Consider the following 15978-nt stretch of genomic DNA (forward strand, 5'->3'; position numbering starts at 1 on the left):
GAGAAGAGAAGAGAAGAAAAGAAAAGAAAAGAAAAGAAAAGAAAAGAAAAGAAAAGAAAAGAAAAGAAAAGAAAAGAAAAGAAAAGAAAAGAAAAGGAAAGAAAAGGAAAGGAAAGAAAAGGGGGGGTTTACAAACTTTCAAACTTTCCCTGTCTAGTGAACAAAGACTAACCTCATCAGCCACCAGTCATACACAACAAGCCTGCCTGGTTCTCCAGGATCACCAGGGTCCCCAGGCTCTCCTGGATCCATCCCTAAGAATATACATCTCAGACGGCAGCTATTACCACAAAGGGAGGACTTGTGGGTCTGGTAGATTATCCTGATGATGACAAAGTTGATGATGAGGACTGGATCTTGAGGCATAGTGGCTATGAATCCCGGGAGACTTAGGCAAGGAGGTCTCTGAGTTCAAGGTCATCTGGGACAAAGCAAATCCCAGATCCACACATGATGGCACACACCTTTAATCAGGACCTTCTGCTGGAGACTTTATAAGGACATTAGAAGAAGGAAGATTTCTTCTCTCTCCTTTGCCCGCTTGCTGTGTGGGACTGAGCAACTGCTAGATCCTTGGACTTCCATTTACAGCTGCTGCTGACCATTGTTGGGAGTTGGACTGCAGACTGTAAGTCATCAACAAATTCCTTTACTATATAGAGACTACTCGTAAGTTCTGTGACGCTAGAGAACCCTGACTAATACAAGGATGAAGACAAGGAAGACACACTACCATTGTCAAAGAAAGCAAAATCTGAGTCTTAATAATAGCTATGGCCTGTTGACAAAACTGCTTCTTTGCCTCTCCTTCCTAGAAAGTGCACATCAGAGTGCAGGGTCCCTCGTGAGTGACACAGACCAGCACCACCCTGAACTTCTGCTCACAGGAGGAGGGGGATGCTGTGCAGTCAGGGGAAGACATAAGCCTGTGACCTTTCCAGCTCGGACTACACATTGTCCTTTCTCAGGAAAGGAAATGAAAATAAAAAGCAGCAGGGTGGCAGGGTGCAGTTGGCCAACCTGATGAGTTGGCTCAAGACCCATGAAGCCCCCAGGAGGAAAATCTAGCCATCTTTTTGTAAGTCCAGGAGAAGGTATTCCTTCATGCAAGCCTAATAGGATGGCATCTAATATTTTTGGACCAAGTGAAGAACCTAAAAACATACCCAAGAAGATAAATCCTCCAGGAGGCAAAGGAAGCCAGATCTTCAATGACTCAACTGTGCAAACTCAACAATGTCTGAATCCACCCGGTGGGAAGACCAGTGATGTATTTGAGTCCCTAGTCACTGCCACTGCACACAAACAGGCCCAAGGATCATGTTTTGCTATGTGAAGGTGAAGACCCTAAGTCTGACCTGAAAGCTACAACAAATTCCACACCCAGGGGAGAGCAGGGAGAGAGAAGAAGCTTAAAAGAAGCAGAACATGCAAAGATATCAGCTCACACCTACCATTGACAGTTGTGAGCCCAGACTGGGGTTTCGACCTCGCACCCACAACAAAGTCCTGAACCCACCAGGAGGCAAATCCCAGCCTCTCTTTCTATTGAGAGTCCTGCTCTGCCCGTAACTAGATCAGACTAGATAGGGTATTGAATGTTAGTGTTTCCCTTAACTCAAATGAGCTGGGGTGAGAGAGGGTTTGTCATGTGTGTGGGGTTGACTGATCATAGTCCTTGTGGTCATCGGCAGAGCTGCGCAGAGGACTGTGCCTTCTAGACTGCCAAGACATACATTGTGGGGTAAACTGGGATACTCTGGTCCCTCCTCTCTGATTGCTCTCTGTGAAACACATCTGTAAAGTTGTGGGGAAGGCAGAAGAGCTAGGCTGTTAACAGAAGGGTGCCAGGGTTTTTCTTGTCCTTGTGTCAGCAGGCTGCTGGCTGTTGGGCATCTAAGTGTGGTTTGGTTGACAAAGAACCCACACTACCCTCTCTGTAGGCTGGAGGAGATACACACGAACAGAAACTCTTAAAGACAAAGTGGAGTCCACACTTAGCCTTTCAGGAAATGCCTATCACTGAATGCTCCCCCTCTGAGATCCCTCAGAACCCTAATGTCTCCTCTCCTTCCCCCATTATGTCACCCTACAGTATTGAAACATGATTGCTGTTTGGAAAATCAAGCCCTTATTCCCAGTCCTGTCCTTTTGTTTGTTTGTTTTTGAGACAGGGTTTCTCTATGTAGCCCTGGCTGTCCTAGAACTAACTTTGTAGACCAGGCTGGCCTCGAACTCAGAGATCCACCTGCCTCTGCCTCCCAAGTGCTGGGATTAAAGGCGTGCACCACCCACGCCTGGCTTTCTTTTTTCTCTTCTCTTCTCTTCTCTTCTCTTCTCTTCTCTTCTCTTCTCTTCTCTTCTCTTCTCTTCTCTTCTCCCCCTTCCCTCCCCCCTCTCTCTTTTTATACACCCATCTTCAGAGTTGTTCCATACCTGCACCTAAAACCATGGGCAGGTCTGAAGTCGCAGCCTGTCTTCCTCTCTAGTCGGCTTAGTTCCTAGCAGGCCAGATTTGCACGTGGGTTGTTCCTTTTGTTTGTTTCGTCGGCCTTAAGCATAGGCCTTAGTTCTGAACCTGTGAGGGGTTCTCTCTGTTCATGATTCTTCCTGTACAGAAGGTCTCTGGCCTCTGCAGGGCCATATATGTCCAGGTATTCGGTGGATTCCTGTTCTCCTGTCTTGCTTTGTTCCTGAAGTTGGGAGGAAAGCCTGCTGAAGGACGTTGGGTTGGATTGGCTTCTTTACCAACGTATGCTTCACCGCTTAGAAAAGAGCTACTCTGTGCAGCAAAGCCCAAGCAGCCAGACTGCCTTTAGAAAGCTTTAGACTTCTTGACCTTGCCGATAAGCAGTGCTCCTTAGGCACTTAGAATACTAAGTGTTTGGCAGTAAGGTCACAACTGCCACTTGACAGCAGAGGTACTGGGCTCCACAGTCACGTCACTTCCCGTCTGCCAGATGTCCCTCCTGTTCAACCCTTGAGGAGTTCCTTGTTGCCACTCTGGTGTGCATCTGTGTAAAGGGCATCTGTGTGGTACTATTTTTGCTTCTAGTGTCTACAGAGAGCTTCACAGTGGGTGCCAGAAATGCTCTCAGTACATTTTGGAAAGGTGGCAAACCTGTAGTCACACACCTACAAGTGCCTGCAGGAGCCACCTGCCAGGCTCTGCGTCCTACCCGGTCTGTTGAGGGGTCTGACCTTGGTTTTGCCAACCAGAGTTTCCCTCTTCAACTGCCCTGTATCCTGAAGCCAAGTAACATGTCTTGCATGTATGTAATTCCGTAGCAACTCAAATGGTCTGTGGATCAGTCATTACAAGGATGTCATTTGGGATTCTGAGCATTGTTTTCCATTTAAGAAAATGTCATAAATGATGTTTGCTTTATTTAGCCCAGACACTAACTTCTTTAGCTTATAAGGAAATAATACAATGATAGAAGTAAGCCTTTTATAACTGTTCTCTTAAAAAATATGCCAACAGGGCAGAGGCTTTGTCAGTGGAACTCTAGATTGACTGGTCAGTTGCTACAATCAGAACCTGCTTTCTGGGACCATGTTTGAGACTTAGAAGAATGGGTCTTTCTGCAGTAGTCCCTCACTAGGAAAGAAAGCCAGCAGTTTCTTTGTATAAAGAGACCTGCCGGGCTGGAGAGATGGCTCAGAGGATAAGAGCACTGACTGCTCTTTTAAAGGTCCTGAGTTCAAATTCCAGCAAGCACATGGTGGCTCACAACCATCTGTAATGGGATTAGATGCCCTCTTCTGGTGTGTCTGAAAACAGCTACCTTATACTCATATACATAAAATAAATAAATAAATCTTTAAAAAAAGAGAGACCTGCCTTTAAAATGTACAGGTTTGCAAAACCTTTGTGGAGGACGGTCAACATAAAGTGTCCTCTTTTTTTTTATTCTGTTCCCTTTGCCCTTTGAACTACAGATTTTTTTTTCAAAGTGGGGATTTGTCCCTACTTGATTAAAGACTGAGTAGGAAAAAATGGTGTACAGAGCTATACAAAGAATTTTCAACTAAGGAATATCGAATGGCCAAAAAGCACGTAAAGAAATGTTCAACATCCTTAGTCGTCAGGGAAATGCAAACCAAAACAACCCTGAGATTCCACCTCACACCAGTCAGAATGGCTAAGATCAAAAACTCAGGTGACAGCAGATGCTGGCGAGGATGTGGAAAAAGAGGAACACTCCTCCACTGCTGGTGAGATCACAAGATGGTACAACCACTCTGGAAATCAGCCTGGAGGTTCCTCAGAAAATTGGACATAGTATTACCTGAGGGCCCAGGTAAAACACTCCTGAGCATACACCCAAAAGATTCTCTAACATATTACAAGGACACATGCTCCACTATGTCCATAGCAGCCTTATTTATAATAGCCAGAAGCTGGAAAGAACCCAGATGCCCCTCAACAGAGGAATGGTTACAGAAAATGTGGTACATTTATACAATGGAGTACTCAGCTATTAAAAACAATGACTTAATGAAATCCTTAGGCAAATAGATGGAACTAGAAAATATCATCCTGAGTGAGGTAACACAATCACAAAAGAACACACATGGTATGCACTCACTGATAAGTGGGTATTAGCCTTCTTTCACCAAAAGCATCCCAGACAGAGGGGACAACTGCTTTTCTGAAACCCATTCTCTCTCATGTAAACTATCTCTAATCAGGATTCAAAGACTAAATGCATCTATGAGAATTATCTTCACTCCTCTATTCTATCATAACTCTAAGCACATAGACAGAATACATTCTACCATTACCTTGTCCCTTTTAACAAAATTTATTCACCACTGGCTCATATCTTTCCTTTTCCTCTGCAAGCAAGCACTCCTCTCTCAATGGTGTCCTTCACTGACTGTATCCCCCTTGCTTGAGCCCAAGTTGAGGCCGTATCACCAAGCCAGCTCAGTCAGTCAACAGGGTCTCAAGTGAGGGAGTGAGGATTGAAAAAGTTAGACAGCATTATAACCTGAGTCCAGCCAGTGCTGAGGCTGAAGCAGCTCTGTTTCTCTCCAGCCTGCTTTTCTATCATTGCAGGTGCATCCAAAACACAGGGTCCACTCTCAGATCACAAAGTAATCAAGCAGAGTAGTAAACACAGAGATGACACAAGGTAACAAGCAGAGTAGCAAGACAAGAGACCACACAGGGAATAATTCAGCAAAGCAGTAAACAAAGCCGCACTGTCACTGTTTCTAATGTTCTTACTGAGCCTACGTCCTTGCTGAGCCCAGTGACAAATGCCAAATTCCTAGAAGAGGCACCAATGGCTCTCAACTTGGGTCTTCTGATAACAGAGGAGAAAAGTGCTCTCCTGGGGGAAGGGAACTCAAAAAGAAAGAAAGGAAGGCAGCAGGGTCTCGAGGGCACCAGGGACTTCTGGGTTCTCCCTGAAGTCACACAGCAATGTAGGGTAGGTCAGTACAGGGCTGCCTACACCACCCCTTTCTAGTGGCCTGTCACCTAGCAGGACTGTAGCCCTTGAAAATCACCGGCCCAGGCTTTGAATGTCCAGCCCACGTTGTGTCCATTTCCCTACACTAAAAGCTACTATAACAAACCTGTGGGAGCCAATTAATGACATAGGATTTGTGAATGAAACAGTTGCAGGATAGCCATTGATAAAATGTTAGTGCTAGGCTGGATTGCAGAGGGTGGGTAATTACTTAATGAAGAATTAAATGCAAAATGCCCACACAGTGGAGTTCACTGATCTGAAATCCTGTAAACTCACTCCACCATTCATAGCTGTGTGACCTCAGGCAAGTGGCCTGACCTCTCTGTTTCTGTCATCACGTTTTCTTCACTTTTCTGTTTTCTTTTTTCAAGGGTGGAACTGATTCCCTTTGGGATCCAGTTTGTCTTTGGGGACTTGGGTATAGTGATCGTCTCCTCAGGCCTGGAGTGATGTCAAGAGTTCTTGGACCCTGGCTGGCGGGGCCTCTGCTCCCCCCCACCCCACGGGAATGGCTATAATTAGCCAGAGCCTAGCAGCCACAGATGGTATTTTCATTTGGGGCTCAGTGAGGCTTTTCCCACCAGGTATTCAGGGCTTCCTGGCCAGGCTGCGCCTCCCCTACACAGGGGTGGGGGTGGAAGGGGTGTGACCCTCTGAACCTCAGTGTTCTTGTCTGAGCAATGGATGTAACTCAGTTCCAGCTATACCCCCATCGCTTAGGTCCACCAAAACCCTCCTCCATAGCCAGCCCCAGGATGTGGGGAATCCTGGGAGTCACTTTTCAGGCAAGGGCTGGAGGAGGTATGTGTGTCCTTTCTGTACAGCCTCAGCCTGGCCACTGCATAGTCCATGACTTTCCTTTGTCTGTGACCTGCACGAGCCTCAGTTTCCCCTTTTGACCAATGAGATTGTGTACCCTAGCATTCCAGCAGGGCACCTGGCGTAGATCCCGTGACATCTGGAGCAGCCCAGGCGGAAGGCTCTGGGGGCGGATGTTTGTGTGGGAGACACAGCCTCACCATTGAAATGGTCCAGACGCAGGGCCTGGGGAATGTCAGAGCGATGGGGTCACACAGGGATCTGGGCGCTGGAGCTATGCTGCAGTGCTCCAGGGAAGTCCTGTGATTTCAAAGTGCCTCAGTTTCCCCCACAGGAAAACAGCTACAGGGTTCGTCAGTCCGGGGACGTCCTCACTCAGGAATGAATCTGTTACTGTGGGCTGCGGTGGCCCTGTACCTCAGGGATCTCTCTCCCTTTGAGTGGATAGCCTTCTCCAATCTCTCACATGACTCTTTGAGACAGTCCTGCTCTTTAGTCTGAAGTGCCCTTGAATTAGTGGTAGTTCTCCTGCCTTAGCCTCCCCAGATGGAATGGCAGATGTGCCTGAACACACCTCATCTCGCTCTGAGGCAGTCCCAGCCCAGACACCCATACCAACCCTTAAGACTGTTTGGTGGCTACCTACTGCTCCACCTGTCTGTCGGGAGACTGAAGCAGAAGTACCATGAGTTCTCAGTCAGCCTGGGTACAGAGTGAGTTCAAAGCCAAATTTGGGCTACCTGAGGCCCGGTTTAAAAAAAAAAAGTAAATAAATAGAAGTTAGTGAATAGAGTCGCAGGTATGCTCAGTCTCAGTGTTCCTGAAGTTTCCCCCAGGGTGGGAGACGCAGCGCGGTGGGCGGAGCCTGGTCCTCTCGCTCCGCCCCAGAGCATCTAAAAAGGTTCGGCTTCCCAAATCCTGGCTCAACCCAGCCATGCAGGGCCCCGTGGCGCCAGGCTCCCCTCGGGAGTCCCTGCGCGGCTCCCCCGTGCTCTTCAGGAAGATGCTGGTGAATCAGAGCATCCGCCTGCAGCGCCGCTTCACGGTGGCCCATCCGCTGTGGTGAGGGGACCAGGGTCAGAGACAGGGAATTGGGGTGACACGCAGGAGCAGCCACAGCCACGCTAGGATCAGGCGTCTGTCTGTCCACCCGCCTCTCCTTCCTCTCTGCCCTGTCTCTCTCGCAGTTGGTGGCTATCTCTGTCCTTCTGTACCCTCCACTCACCGCTTCGATGCACGCCGAGGGGTCCAGCCCATTGTTCTCACGGTCCCTGTGCAGCTGTGAGGGCCTGCACATCTCGTTCTGACCCTGCTGACCTACTGCGGGCGCGGGGGAGGGAGGTGGGGGGAGCTTCCCTCCGATGTCTCGCCCTCGTCCGTACGCGGGGCTGCGGGGTCAGGCGAGGACTTCGGAAGCAGGGGTGGGGTTCCCAGGTTCCATTCCAGGTTCAAATCCTAACCTGTGTTAAGGAACTGTGACCTAATAAGTTTATGAAGAGTCAAGGCGCAGACTTGTGGGCGCAGAGACCAGCTTCGTGCAGTCATTTTGCCAGAACTGCGTGCGGGCTGAGTGTAGCACCCCGAGACAGGGGTTCCCTCACCCAGGTCACACAGCCATGTAGTGACTGCTAGGGAGCGGGGTGATCCTTGGGAGCAGCATCAGGACCACAGCCATCAGCCAAGAGCGGCCCCTCTCTAGGGTCTGCAGGGAGTGTGCCACCTGGTACTCAAAAGTGAGCCTGAGGGAGGAGGGCAGGTCCTCAGCAGGTTGGAAATGAAAGCGGGTATGAGGTTCCTTTGCGGCTCAGTGCCTCAGTTTACCTGTCTGACTTACGCGCCGTTCCCATACCCAGGACACAAATTTTGTAGAGTGCTGTTCACGTCATGGAACGGCCGCCTGACCCGCCAACCCCGGCTAAGTTTAGAGCACAAAGAAAAGCAGCCTTTCAGGCCCCAACGAATCGCCAGCCAGCCCTTAACCCTGCGCGCCCGAGGGTTAGAACCTAGCACCGTGAAGTTGCCCCTGCCTCAAATTTTTCCAATCGTCCCCAGGTGGGATGGGAAAAGGGCCCACCACCTGAAGTCCTTGGGATGGCGAGTTTGGGGCGCTCATGGGGACACCAGGAAGCCCCTGGGTCTGGGGACAGTAAAAGCAAAGGAAGCCCCGCTCCACGTGACGTCATGAAATGTCTGTCTCCAAAACCCGAGAAAATCTGGCAAAGAGAACTAGAGTAGCTGAGCTCACCCGAGTGAGGCGGGACTGGGTCGAGAATGTACGAATCTATTCGAACTCGCCCAATCCTTGCCGGAAACAGCCAAATCGAGCCGAGCCTACTCGGCACTACTGGTGAGGACCAGAATGGAATGACCTCTAGGGGACAGCGGATGATCACGTGACCGCATCTCCGGCCAGCAGGCAGTGCTTCCCAAGGTCGCTATCGTCCTCGTGCACCAAGTTCCTGCCCCACACGCCTCTTTTTTTGTTGTCGTTTTTGTTTTTTGCTTTTTTTTTTTTTTTTTTTTTTTTTTTTGAGACAGGGTTTCTCTGTGTAGCCCTGGCTGTCCTGGAACTCTGTAGACCAGGCTGGCCTCGAACTCAGAAATCTGCCTGCCTCTGCCTCCCAAGTGCTGGGATTAAAGGCATGCGCCACCACTGCCCGGCCACACGCCTCTTTTTTAGAAATGCATTTATCATTGTGTGGGTGTTTTGTCTGAATGTGTGGGCGCCACATGCCTGGTGCCACAGAAGCCAGAAGAGGGCGTCAGATCTCGAGTACTGAGTCACATTTGCGGGCCATTACGTGGGAAGAGAACCCTGGCTCTACAACCCCCCCACCCCCCAACCTTTCTTACCTCTAACCCTAAAGAGAGGAGTGTAGACCAGCTCCTGCCCGGGTCAGAGGCACAGCTGAACCTGGAAGAAGAGGGCGTAGTCGATGGAGAGGGGCGGTGCCTTAATGGGGCGGGGCTTTGTATTTGGGGTGAGGCTGATTGGCATTGGTAGGTTCTCTCCTGCGGGGCAGGCCGGATGGAGGTGGGAGGAGGCAGGTACAGGGAGGTAGTGACTGACTTACAGACAGAAGGATCCTGCCCTGAGGTTGTTTTTTGTTGTTCCTGCCTCCAGCTTTGACCTCGAAAATGGGCTCCCGAGCGGCAAGGGTCTCCTAGACGCTCAGTCCGGGCCGAGTCTCGGCCGCGCCCTCCAGCCCCCTGTCCATCATGGCCAGCGGCGTGAGTCCTTCCTGTACCGTTCGGACAGCGACCATGAGCCTTCACCCAAGGCTGTGTCCCGGACCTCCTCGGCGGCCAGTGACCTGTGAGGCCCCTTCCTCCGATTAGTGAGACTGTGGAGTTGAAGTAGGAATTTCCCAGAGCATTACTTTGTGAATGTCCAGCTTGTAGCAAACAACAGAGGTCTGTGCGTACTTGGCCTCAGAGTGACATATTGATTAGGGAACATTAAGACACATTAGTAGCAACTGAACAAATACTTTTGAGTTCTGCAATAGCTGTGATGAAAAGGAAAACAATTATTTCTGTCCTGACCCTAAGACCCCTTCTGTCCTTAGGACTCAGTTTTCCCATTTTAAATATAGATAACGTAGGGGATTGGTGGGAGAGGCTAGAAGGGCCTGGGTAGAAGTCCTGAGGCGAGGGCTCGCTGAAGCGGGCAGATGCCCTCAGTGATGGTCTTGTCCTGCAGACATGGAGAAGACATGATTGTCACGCCCTTCGCCCAGGTGTGTGTTCCCTGCCATCCTCCACCCGTGAAAGCACAAAGGGAGCAGTGCCTTCTCCTACCGCTGAGCACTGCTCTCCCCACAGGTCCTGGCCAGTCTCAGGACGGTCCGTAACAACGTGGCTGCCCTTGCACATGGCCCGGGCAGTGCCACCAGGTATGGAGAACTGGAAGGGCGGGGTCTGACGGCATGGGGGGTTTGGGGTGTATGTGGGATGATTAGGACCGGTGGGGGGGGGACCTGGTGAAGTGGGCCCCTCTGACTTCCCTGTCCACAGGCAGGTGCTCCTGGGAACCCCTCCGCACAGCAGCCAACAGGCAGCTTCAGCAGGTATCACCCCACCCTCACCCCGAAGGCAGCTGTGAAAGTCCTCTGGTCCTAGCCTTGAGCTGTGGCTCATTGTAAACAGGCTCCACGCCCAAGTGCACATTTGCACTCAGAACCCACCCTCCACCCCCTACCCACTTTACAGACCAGAGAGGGTTGTGGGCATGCCTAGCGTGACACAGTCACTCACAGGAGGCTGTGGAGCTGTGGCCCTAGGCTCCTGGGGTTGAAGTGCAGAGATGAGGGTGGCACAGGCTCCCAGTGGGGATCCCCACCCTAACTCACCTGGCTCCCAGAGGACTCTGGGCTGCAGCTGGTGCAGGAGACACTGGAGGAGCTGGACTGGTGTCTGGAGCAGCTGGAGACACTGCAGACTCGTCGCTCAGTGGGCGAGATGGCCTCCAACAAGGTGAGGACACAGGGCCCCTGCTTGCCATCCTCCCTGCTCATCAGCCTCCTTGCTGACAGTCCTCCTTGTTTGCTATCCTCCCTGATGGCTGTCCTCTCTGCCTGCTGCCCTCCCTGCTCATTCTCCTCCTGGGCCCCACAGTTCAAGCGCATGCTCAACCGTGAGTTGACTTACCTGTCGGAAACCAGCCGCTCAGGGAACCAGGTGTCGGAGTACATCTCGCAGACTTTCCTGGGTGAGCCGCCTGACAGCCTTTGGAGGTCAGAGGAGGTTTCTCTGGCAGATGCCATTGCAGCCCTCTGTGGAGGAGAACACAGATGGACAGGGCTGGAGGAGAGGGATGACCGGGAGGAGAGGACATAACAGGTGGGATTTTGCAGCACAAGTAGGAGTTTACCAATGAAGACAAGGGGAACATATGCGACCCCAGACACAGCAAAGCCTACTCATGACAGGAGGAGACCCCAGCGATAAACAGGGTATCTGGGCCCGGGGTTCTGAGTCAAACCTGCTCAGTGGTCTGGAGTCTGAGCTCCCTGCCCTCTGCAGACCAACAGGCTGAGGTTGAGCTGCCTAAGCCGCCCACGGAAGACAACCCATGGCCCATGGCCCAGATCACTGAGCTGCGTAGGTCTTCCCACACCAGCCTTCCCACAGCTGCTATCCCACGCTTTGGGGTCCAGACAGATCAGGAGGAGCAGCTGGCTAAGGTGGGTCTCCCCAGAGCCACGGGCCTCAGTTTCCTAACCTGTACACCGAGCTCGAGGGACAAATGTGACGCTGCTGTCATCCGTAGGAGCTTGAAGACACCAACAAATGGGGACTTGATGTGTTCAAAGTGGCTGAACTGAGTGGGAACCGGCCTCTCACAGCTGTCATATTCAGCGTCTTCCAGGTGCCTCTCCTGCCTTTGCTTTGGGCTGTCCTGTTCCGGCCTTGAAAAGACCCAGATCGGAATGGTGGGGCCCTAACCTGTACTGGTGGTGGGTAGAGTAGAAAAGGGGACAAGGGCAGAAGGAACTCAGGATTGCAGCAGCACCAGGACATCCTGGAGGAAGGGGCATTGGACACAGAGGAGAGGAGTGGGGTGAGGTGAGCTGGAGCCCCAAAGCCAAGACCCTGAGACAGGTCTGTGCTGCACCAGGAACGGGACCTTCTCAAGACGTTCCAGATCCCAGCAGACATGCTGCTGACGTACTTGCTGACACTAGAGGGGCACTACCACTCCGACGTGGCGTACCACAACAGCATGCATGCTGCTGATGTGGTGCAGTCCGCGCACGTGTTGCTGGGCACCCCAGCCCTGGAGGTACTATGCCCAGCCAAGGACATGGGTGGGCAGGGCAGAGCAGTCACCCTCCGCCCTGACGCTCAGGCTCTATCCAGGCTGTGTTCACGGACCTAGAAGTTTTGGCAGCTATCTTTGCATGTGCTATACACGACGTAGACCACCCAGGGGTCTCCAACCAGTTTCTCATCAACACCAGTAAGTGAGGTGAACATAGCCGGAGCTGCCCAGTATGTTCTGAACTGTCCTATCGTGCAGACTCAGACGGGTGTCCATGACTTGAATGGCTTTCTGCTGGAAGGGGCATTAGAGTTTGGGCTCCACTGCATACATAGGAGTTGGCCAGTGACATTTCTCCTCAACAGTGTTTGGGTGGAGTTGGATCTTGAGTCCCTGGTTGTCCCCACAGACTCAGAGCTGGCACTGATGTACAATGATTCATCGGTGCTGGAGAACCATCACCTCGCGGTAGGCTTCAAGCTCCTGCAGGGGGAAAACTGCGACATCTTCCGGAACCTCAGTACCAAGCAGAGACTGAGTCTGCGCAGGATGGTCATAGACATGGTGACGTCACGGCACGGGGCAGTGATGCCCTACGCGGGTTAGGCTTCCCACACAGGCTGCATGGCAACAGGCACGGGGTTTCCAGTGGCCCGCTTGATTTATCCCAGTCAGTGGGTTGTCAGGGGTTGAGGGTTACATATTTCATCTATAAATTCAATACTATATTAGGTGCCTGTTGTGTACTGACTTCACCTGTGCCCTTTGGCTATTCCTCTGTTTGTTATCTACGTTTTTTAAATTCATCCCCCTGCCTTCACTTCTGTGCTGACAGGCGGACATCTTCAGTTGACCACTGTGCCGCCCAGTGTTTCCATCCTCCCTCTCACAGGTGGGGATACTGAGGCACAGGTCTCAGAGGCGCAGCATCCTTAACTTACTGTCCTCCCAGGTGCTGGCCACAGATATGTCTAAGCACATGAGCCTTCTGGCCGACCTCAAGACCATGGTGGAGACGAAGAAAGTGACCAGCCTTGGCGTCCTGCTCTTGGATAACTACTCTGACCGCATCCAGGTTTGCGAGGCGGGGCCATAGCCTCAGTTTTCAGCTTTAGCTTCCTGAGAGTCTTACTCTGCAGCTCAGAGCGCCTCAGTAGTCAACAGTCTCCTGCCTTGGGTGCACACCACCACACTACACTCAGCTTTGGGATGTGGGGAGGTGGGGCGTGGCTGGGCCTTCTGAGTCCCCCATACCCAACAGGTTCTCCAGAGCCTGGTGCACTGCGCCGACCTCAGCAACCCCGCCAAGCCGCTACCCCTCTACCGCCAGTGGACGGAGCGCATCATGGCCGAGTTCTTCCAGCAGGGCGACCGGGAGCGTGAGTCGGGTCTGGACATCAGCCCCATGTGCGACAAACACACAGCCTCGATGGAGAAATCCCAGGTGAGGGGAGGGAGCTGTGCCCACTACAGGGCGGAGTCTTTCTTGAGACAGGGTTTTCTGTGCAGCCCTGGCTTTCCTGGGACCTCCTCTGTAGACCAGGCTGGTCTCTGTCTCAGAGATCCGCCTGCCTACGCTTCACAAATGCAGGGATCAAAGGTGTGCACCACCAGCCAGCTAGGGCAGATGTTTTGATTTGTTGTTTTGAAGACATCTCATTTTGTCACCCTGGCTGGCCTAGAACTCACTGGCTCGAGATCAGCCTGCCTCAGTCTCCTGCCTGTTGTGCCAGGGTGGCTTTTGAAGGATGAATAGGAGTTGGCAAATGAGAATTCCAGGCTGAGAACACCATGTGGCCACCTGTGAGAGGGGCTGATTCTAAGTTTCACTGGGACTCACTTGCCTCTTCTGGGGTCACCCTAAGGTGGGATTCATTGACTACATCGCTCAGCCATTGTGGGAGACATGGGCTGACCTAGTGCACCCCGACGCTCAGGAGCTTCTGGACATCTTGGAAGACAACAGAGAGTGGTATCAGAGTAGGATTCCCTGCAGCCCTCCACACACCATGGGCTCGGATAGGTTCAAGTTTGAGCTGACCCTGGAGGAAGCAGAGGAAGAGGAGGAGGAGGAGGATGGATGGCAGTGCACAGCACTGAACAGGGGGTCCTCAGAGTTACCCAGCACTTAACTCCTGTCCTCTAAGGCCAGCCCAGAGCCCAGGGTCTGCTTTGCCCAATAAGAGTTGGGCTAGCCTAGTGTGGACCGTGGAGTCCTGGTCAAGCCATGGGCACCCATGGGCACTGATGACATTCCACCAGTCAACGAGGACAGCCAAGGTTTACACAGAGCCAAGCCTGAAGGAGGCTGGGACCAGCTCTGCCCACAAGCTGGAATGGCACCAGCCCTGGGCAGCGCCGACTCCTGCATCTCAGAAGACGGACTTAGACTCAGCTGCAGTCTGCACGTCAACTTCAGCACATGCAGTCGGACTCTGCGTTATGGTTCAGTTGGTTTCTTTTTTGACACTAAAGATGGAACCAATGTTGCCTTCACCAGTCCAGCTGCAAGCCTTTACTGAGTCCCTCAGGGGAATCCCTTTCGTAAAATGCAGGCGGGGAACACTTCCCACTGAGGTCTGGTGTCTCCTGACACCATTGGCTGCACAAGACTCTTCTTAGATACCGGGAGGTCGGTGACCCTCCTAGAAGACCACTGCAGGCCTCAGTCCTCCCATCAATGAGGATCCCCGTCTCCGACAAGATTGGGCTTCTCAAACTGTGTGCTGGTGCACCTCTTTTCACCATAGGCATCCCCCAGACTTGGGGGGTGGGTGGAGACAGCTGGTTCAGGCTGGGCAGCCTGACTAGAAATAAAAAGAGCTGGAGTGGGCTGGAAAGATTTCTCAGTTTTTAGGAGCACTGACTGTTCTTCCATAGGTCCTGAGTTCAAATCCCAGCAACCATGTGGTGGCTCACAATCATCTGTAATGGGATCTGTTTTTTGTTTTGTTTTGTTTGTTTGTTTGTTTTCGATACAGTGTTTCTCTGTGTAGCCCTGGCTGTCCTGGAACTCACTCTGCAGACCAGGCTGGCCTCAAACTCAGAAATCCACCTGCCTCTGGCTCCCAATGGCTGGGATTAAAGGCATGTGCCATCACCACCGTGTGGCCTGAAATGGGATCTGATGCCCTCTTCTTTTGTGTCTGAAGAAAGCAATGGTGTACTCACATATAATAAATAAATAAATCTTAAAAAAAAAAAAAGCAACTGGAGTGTGGGAGCTTCTACCTAGAATCGCCCAATGAGGGGCTTGGGGTGTGGCTCTGGTAACAGAGCTTTAGTTTTTGGGAAGTCCTGAGTTCCATTTCTATCACTGCAAAAATCTCTTCACCATAGGCATTCCCTAGTCAGGGTTCTCTAGAGTCACAGAATTTATGGGTAGTCTCTATATAGTAAAGGAATTTACTGATGACTTACAGTCTGGAGTCCAACTCCCAACAGTGGTCAGCAGCAGCTGTGAATGGAAGTCCAAGGGTCTAGCAGTTGCTCAATCCCACACGGCAAGCAGGTGAAGGAGAGAAAGCCTTCCTTCTTCTAATGTCCTTATGTAGGTCTCCAGCAGAAGGTGTAGCCCAGATTAAAGGTGTGGTGGCACACACCTTTAATCCCAGATGACCTTGAACTCAGAGATTTCCCTGTTTTGGTTTTCTTTTTTTTAAGATTTATTTATTACTATATCCAAGTACACTGCAGCTGTCTTCAGATGCACCAGAAGAGGGTGTCAGATCTCATTACGGATGGTTGTGAGCCACCATGTGGTTGCTGGGATTTGAACTCAGGACCTTTGGAAGAGCAGTCGGTGCTCTTAACCACTGAGCCATCTCTCTAGCCCATGAGATCTCCCTGTCTTAATCTTCTGGAATCCATAGCCTCTATATCTCAAGATCTTCATACCAAGATCCAGAT

General features: G+C 51.6%; 1 protein-coding gene and 1 pseudogene across 1 annotated transcript in view; both read left to right on the forward strand.

The window, feature by feature from the left end:
• The window catches only part of Pde4c (phosphodiesterase 4C), a 30713-nt gene extending 15451 nt beyond the window's left edge, over positions 1–15262 (forward strand). Inside the window, exons 4-17 of the mRNA XM_021170153.2 lie at positions 9430–9621; positions 10009–10045; positions 10131–10201; positions 10323–10375; positions 10669–10781; positions 10923–11016; positions 11331–11491; positions 11578–11676; positions 11926–12090; positions 12168–12267; positions 12479–12633; positions 13022–13144; positions 13331–13513; positions 13935–15262. Coding sequence (XP_021025812.2) covers positions 9430–9621; positions 10009–10045; positions 10131–10201; positions 10323–10375; positions 10669–10781; positions 10923–11016; positions 11331–11491; positions 11578–11676; positions 11926–12090; positions 12168–12267; positions 12479–12633; positions 13022–13144; positions 13331–13513; positions 13935–14201 — 1813 coding nt within the window. The 3' untranslated portion in view covers positions 14202–15262. The remainder of the gene's footprint in view (positions 1–9429; positions 9622–10008; positions 10046–10130; positions 10202–10322; positions 10376–10668; positions 10782–10922; positions 11017–11330; positions 11492–11577; positions 11677–11925; positions 12091–12167; positions 12268–12478; positions 12634–13021; positions 13145–13330; positions 13514–13934) is intronic.
• LOC110300053 lies at positions 668–1685 on the forward strand (annotated as a pseudogene).
• Positions 15263–15978: the final 716 nt, after the last annotated feature.

This window comes from Mus caroli, chromosome 8, assembly GCF_900094665.2.
Source record: "Mus caroli chromosome 8, CAROLI_EIJ_v1.1, whole genome shotgun sequence".
NCBI classification, from domain to species: domain Eukaryota; kingdom Metazoa; phylum Chordata; class Mammalia; order Rodentia; family Muridae; genus Mus; species Mus caroli.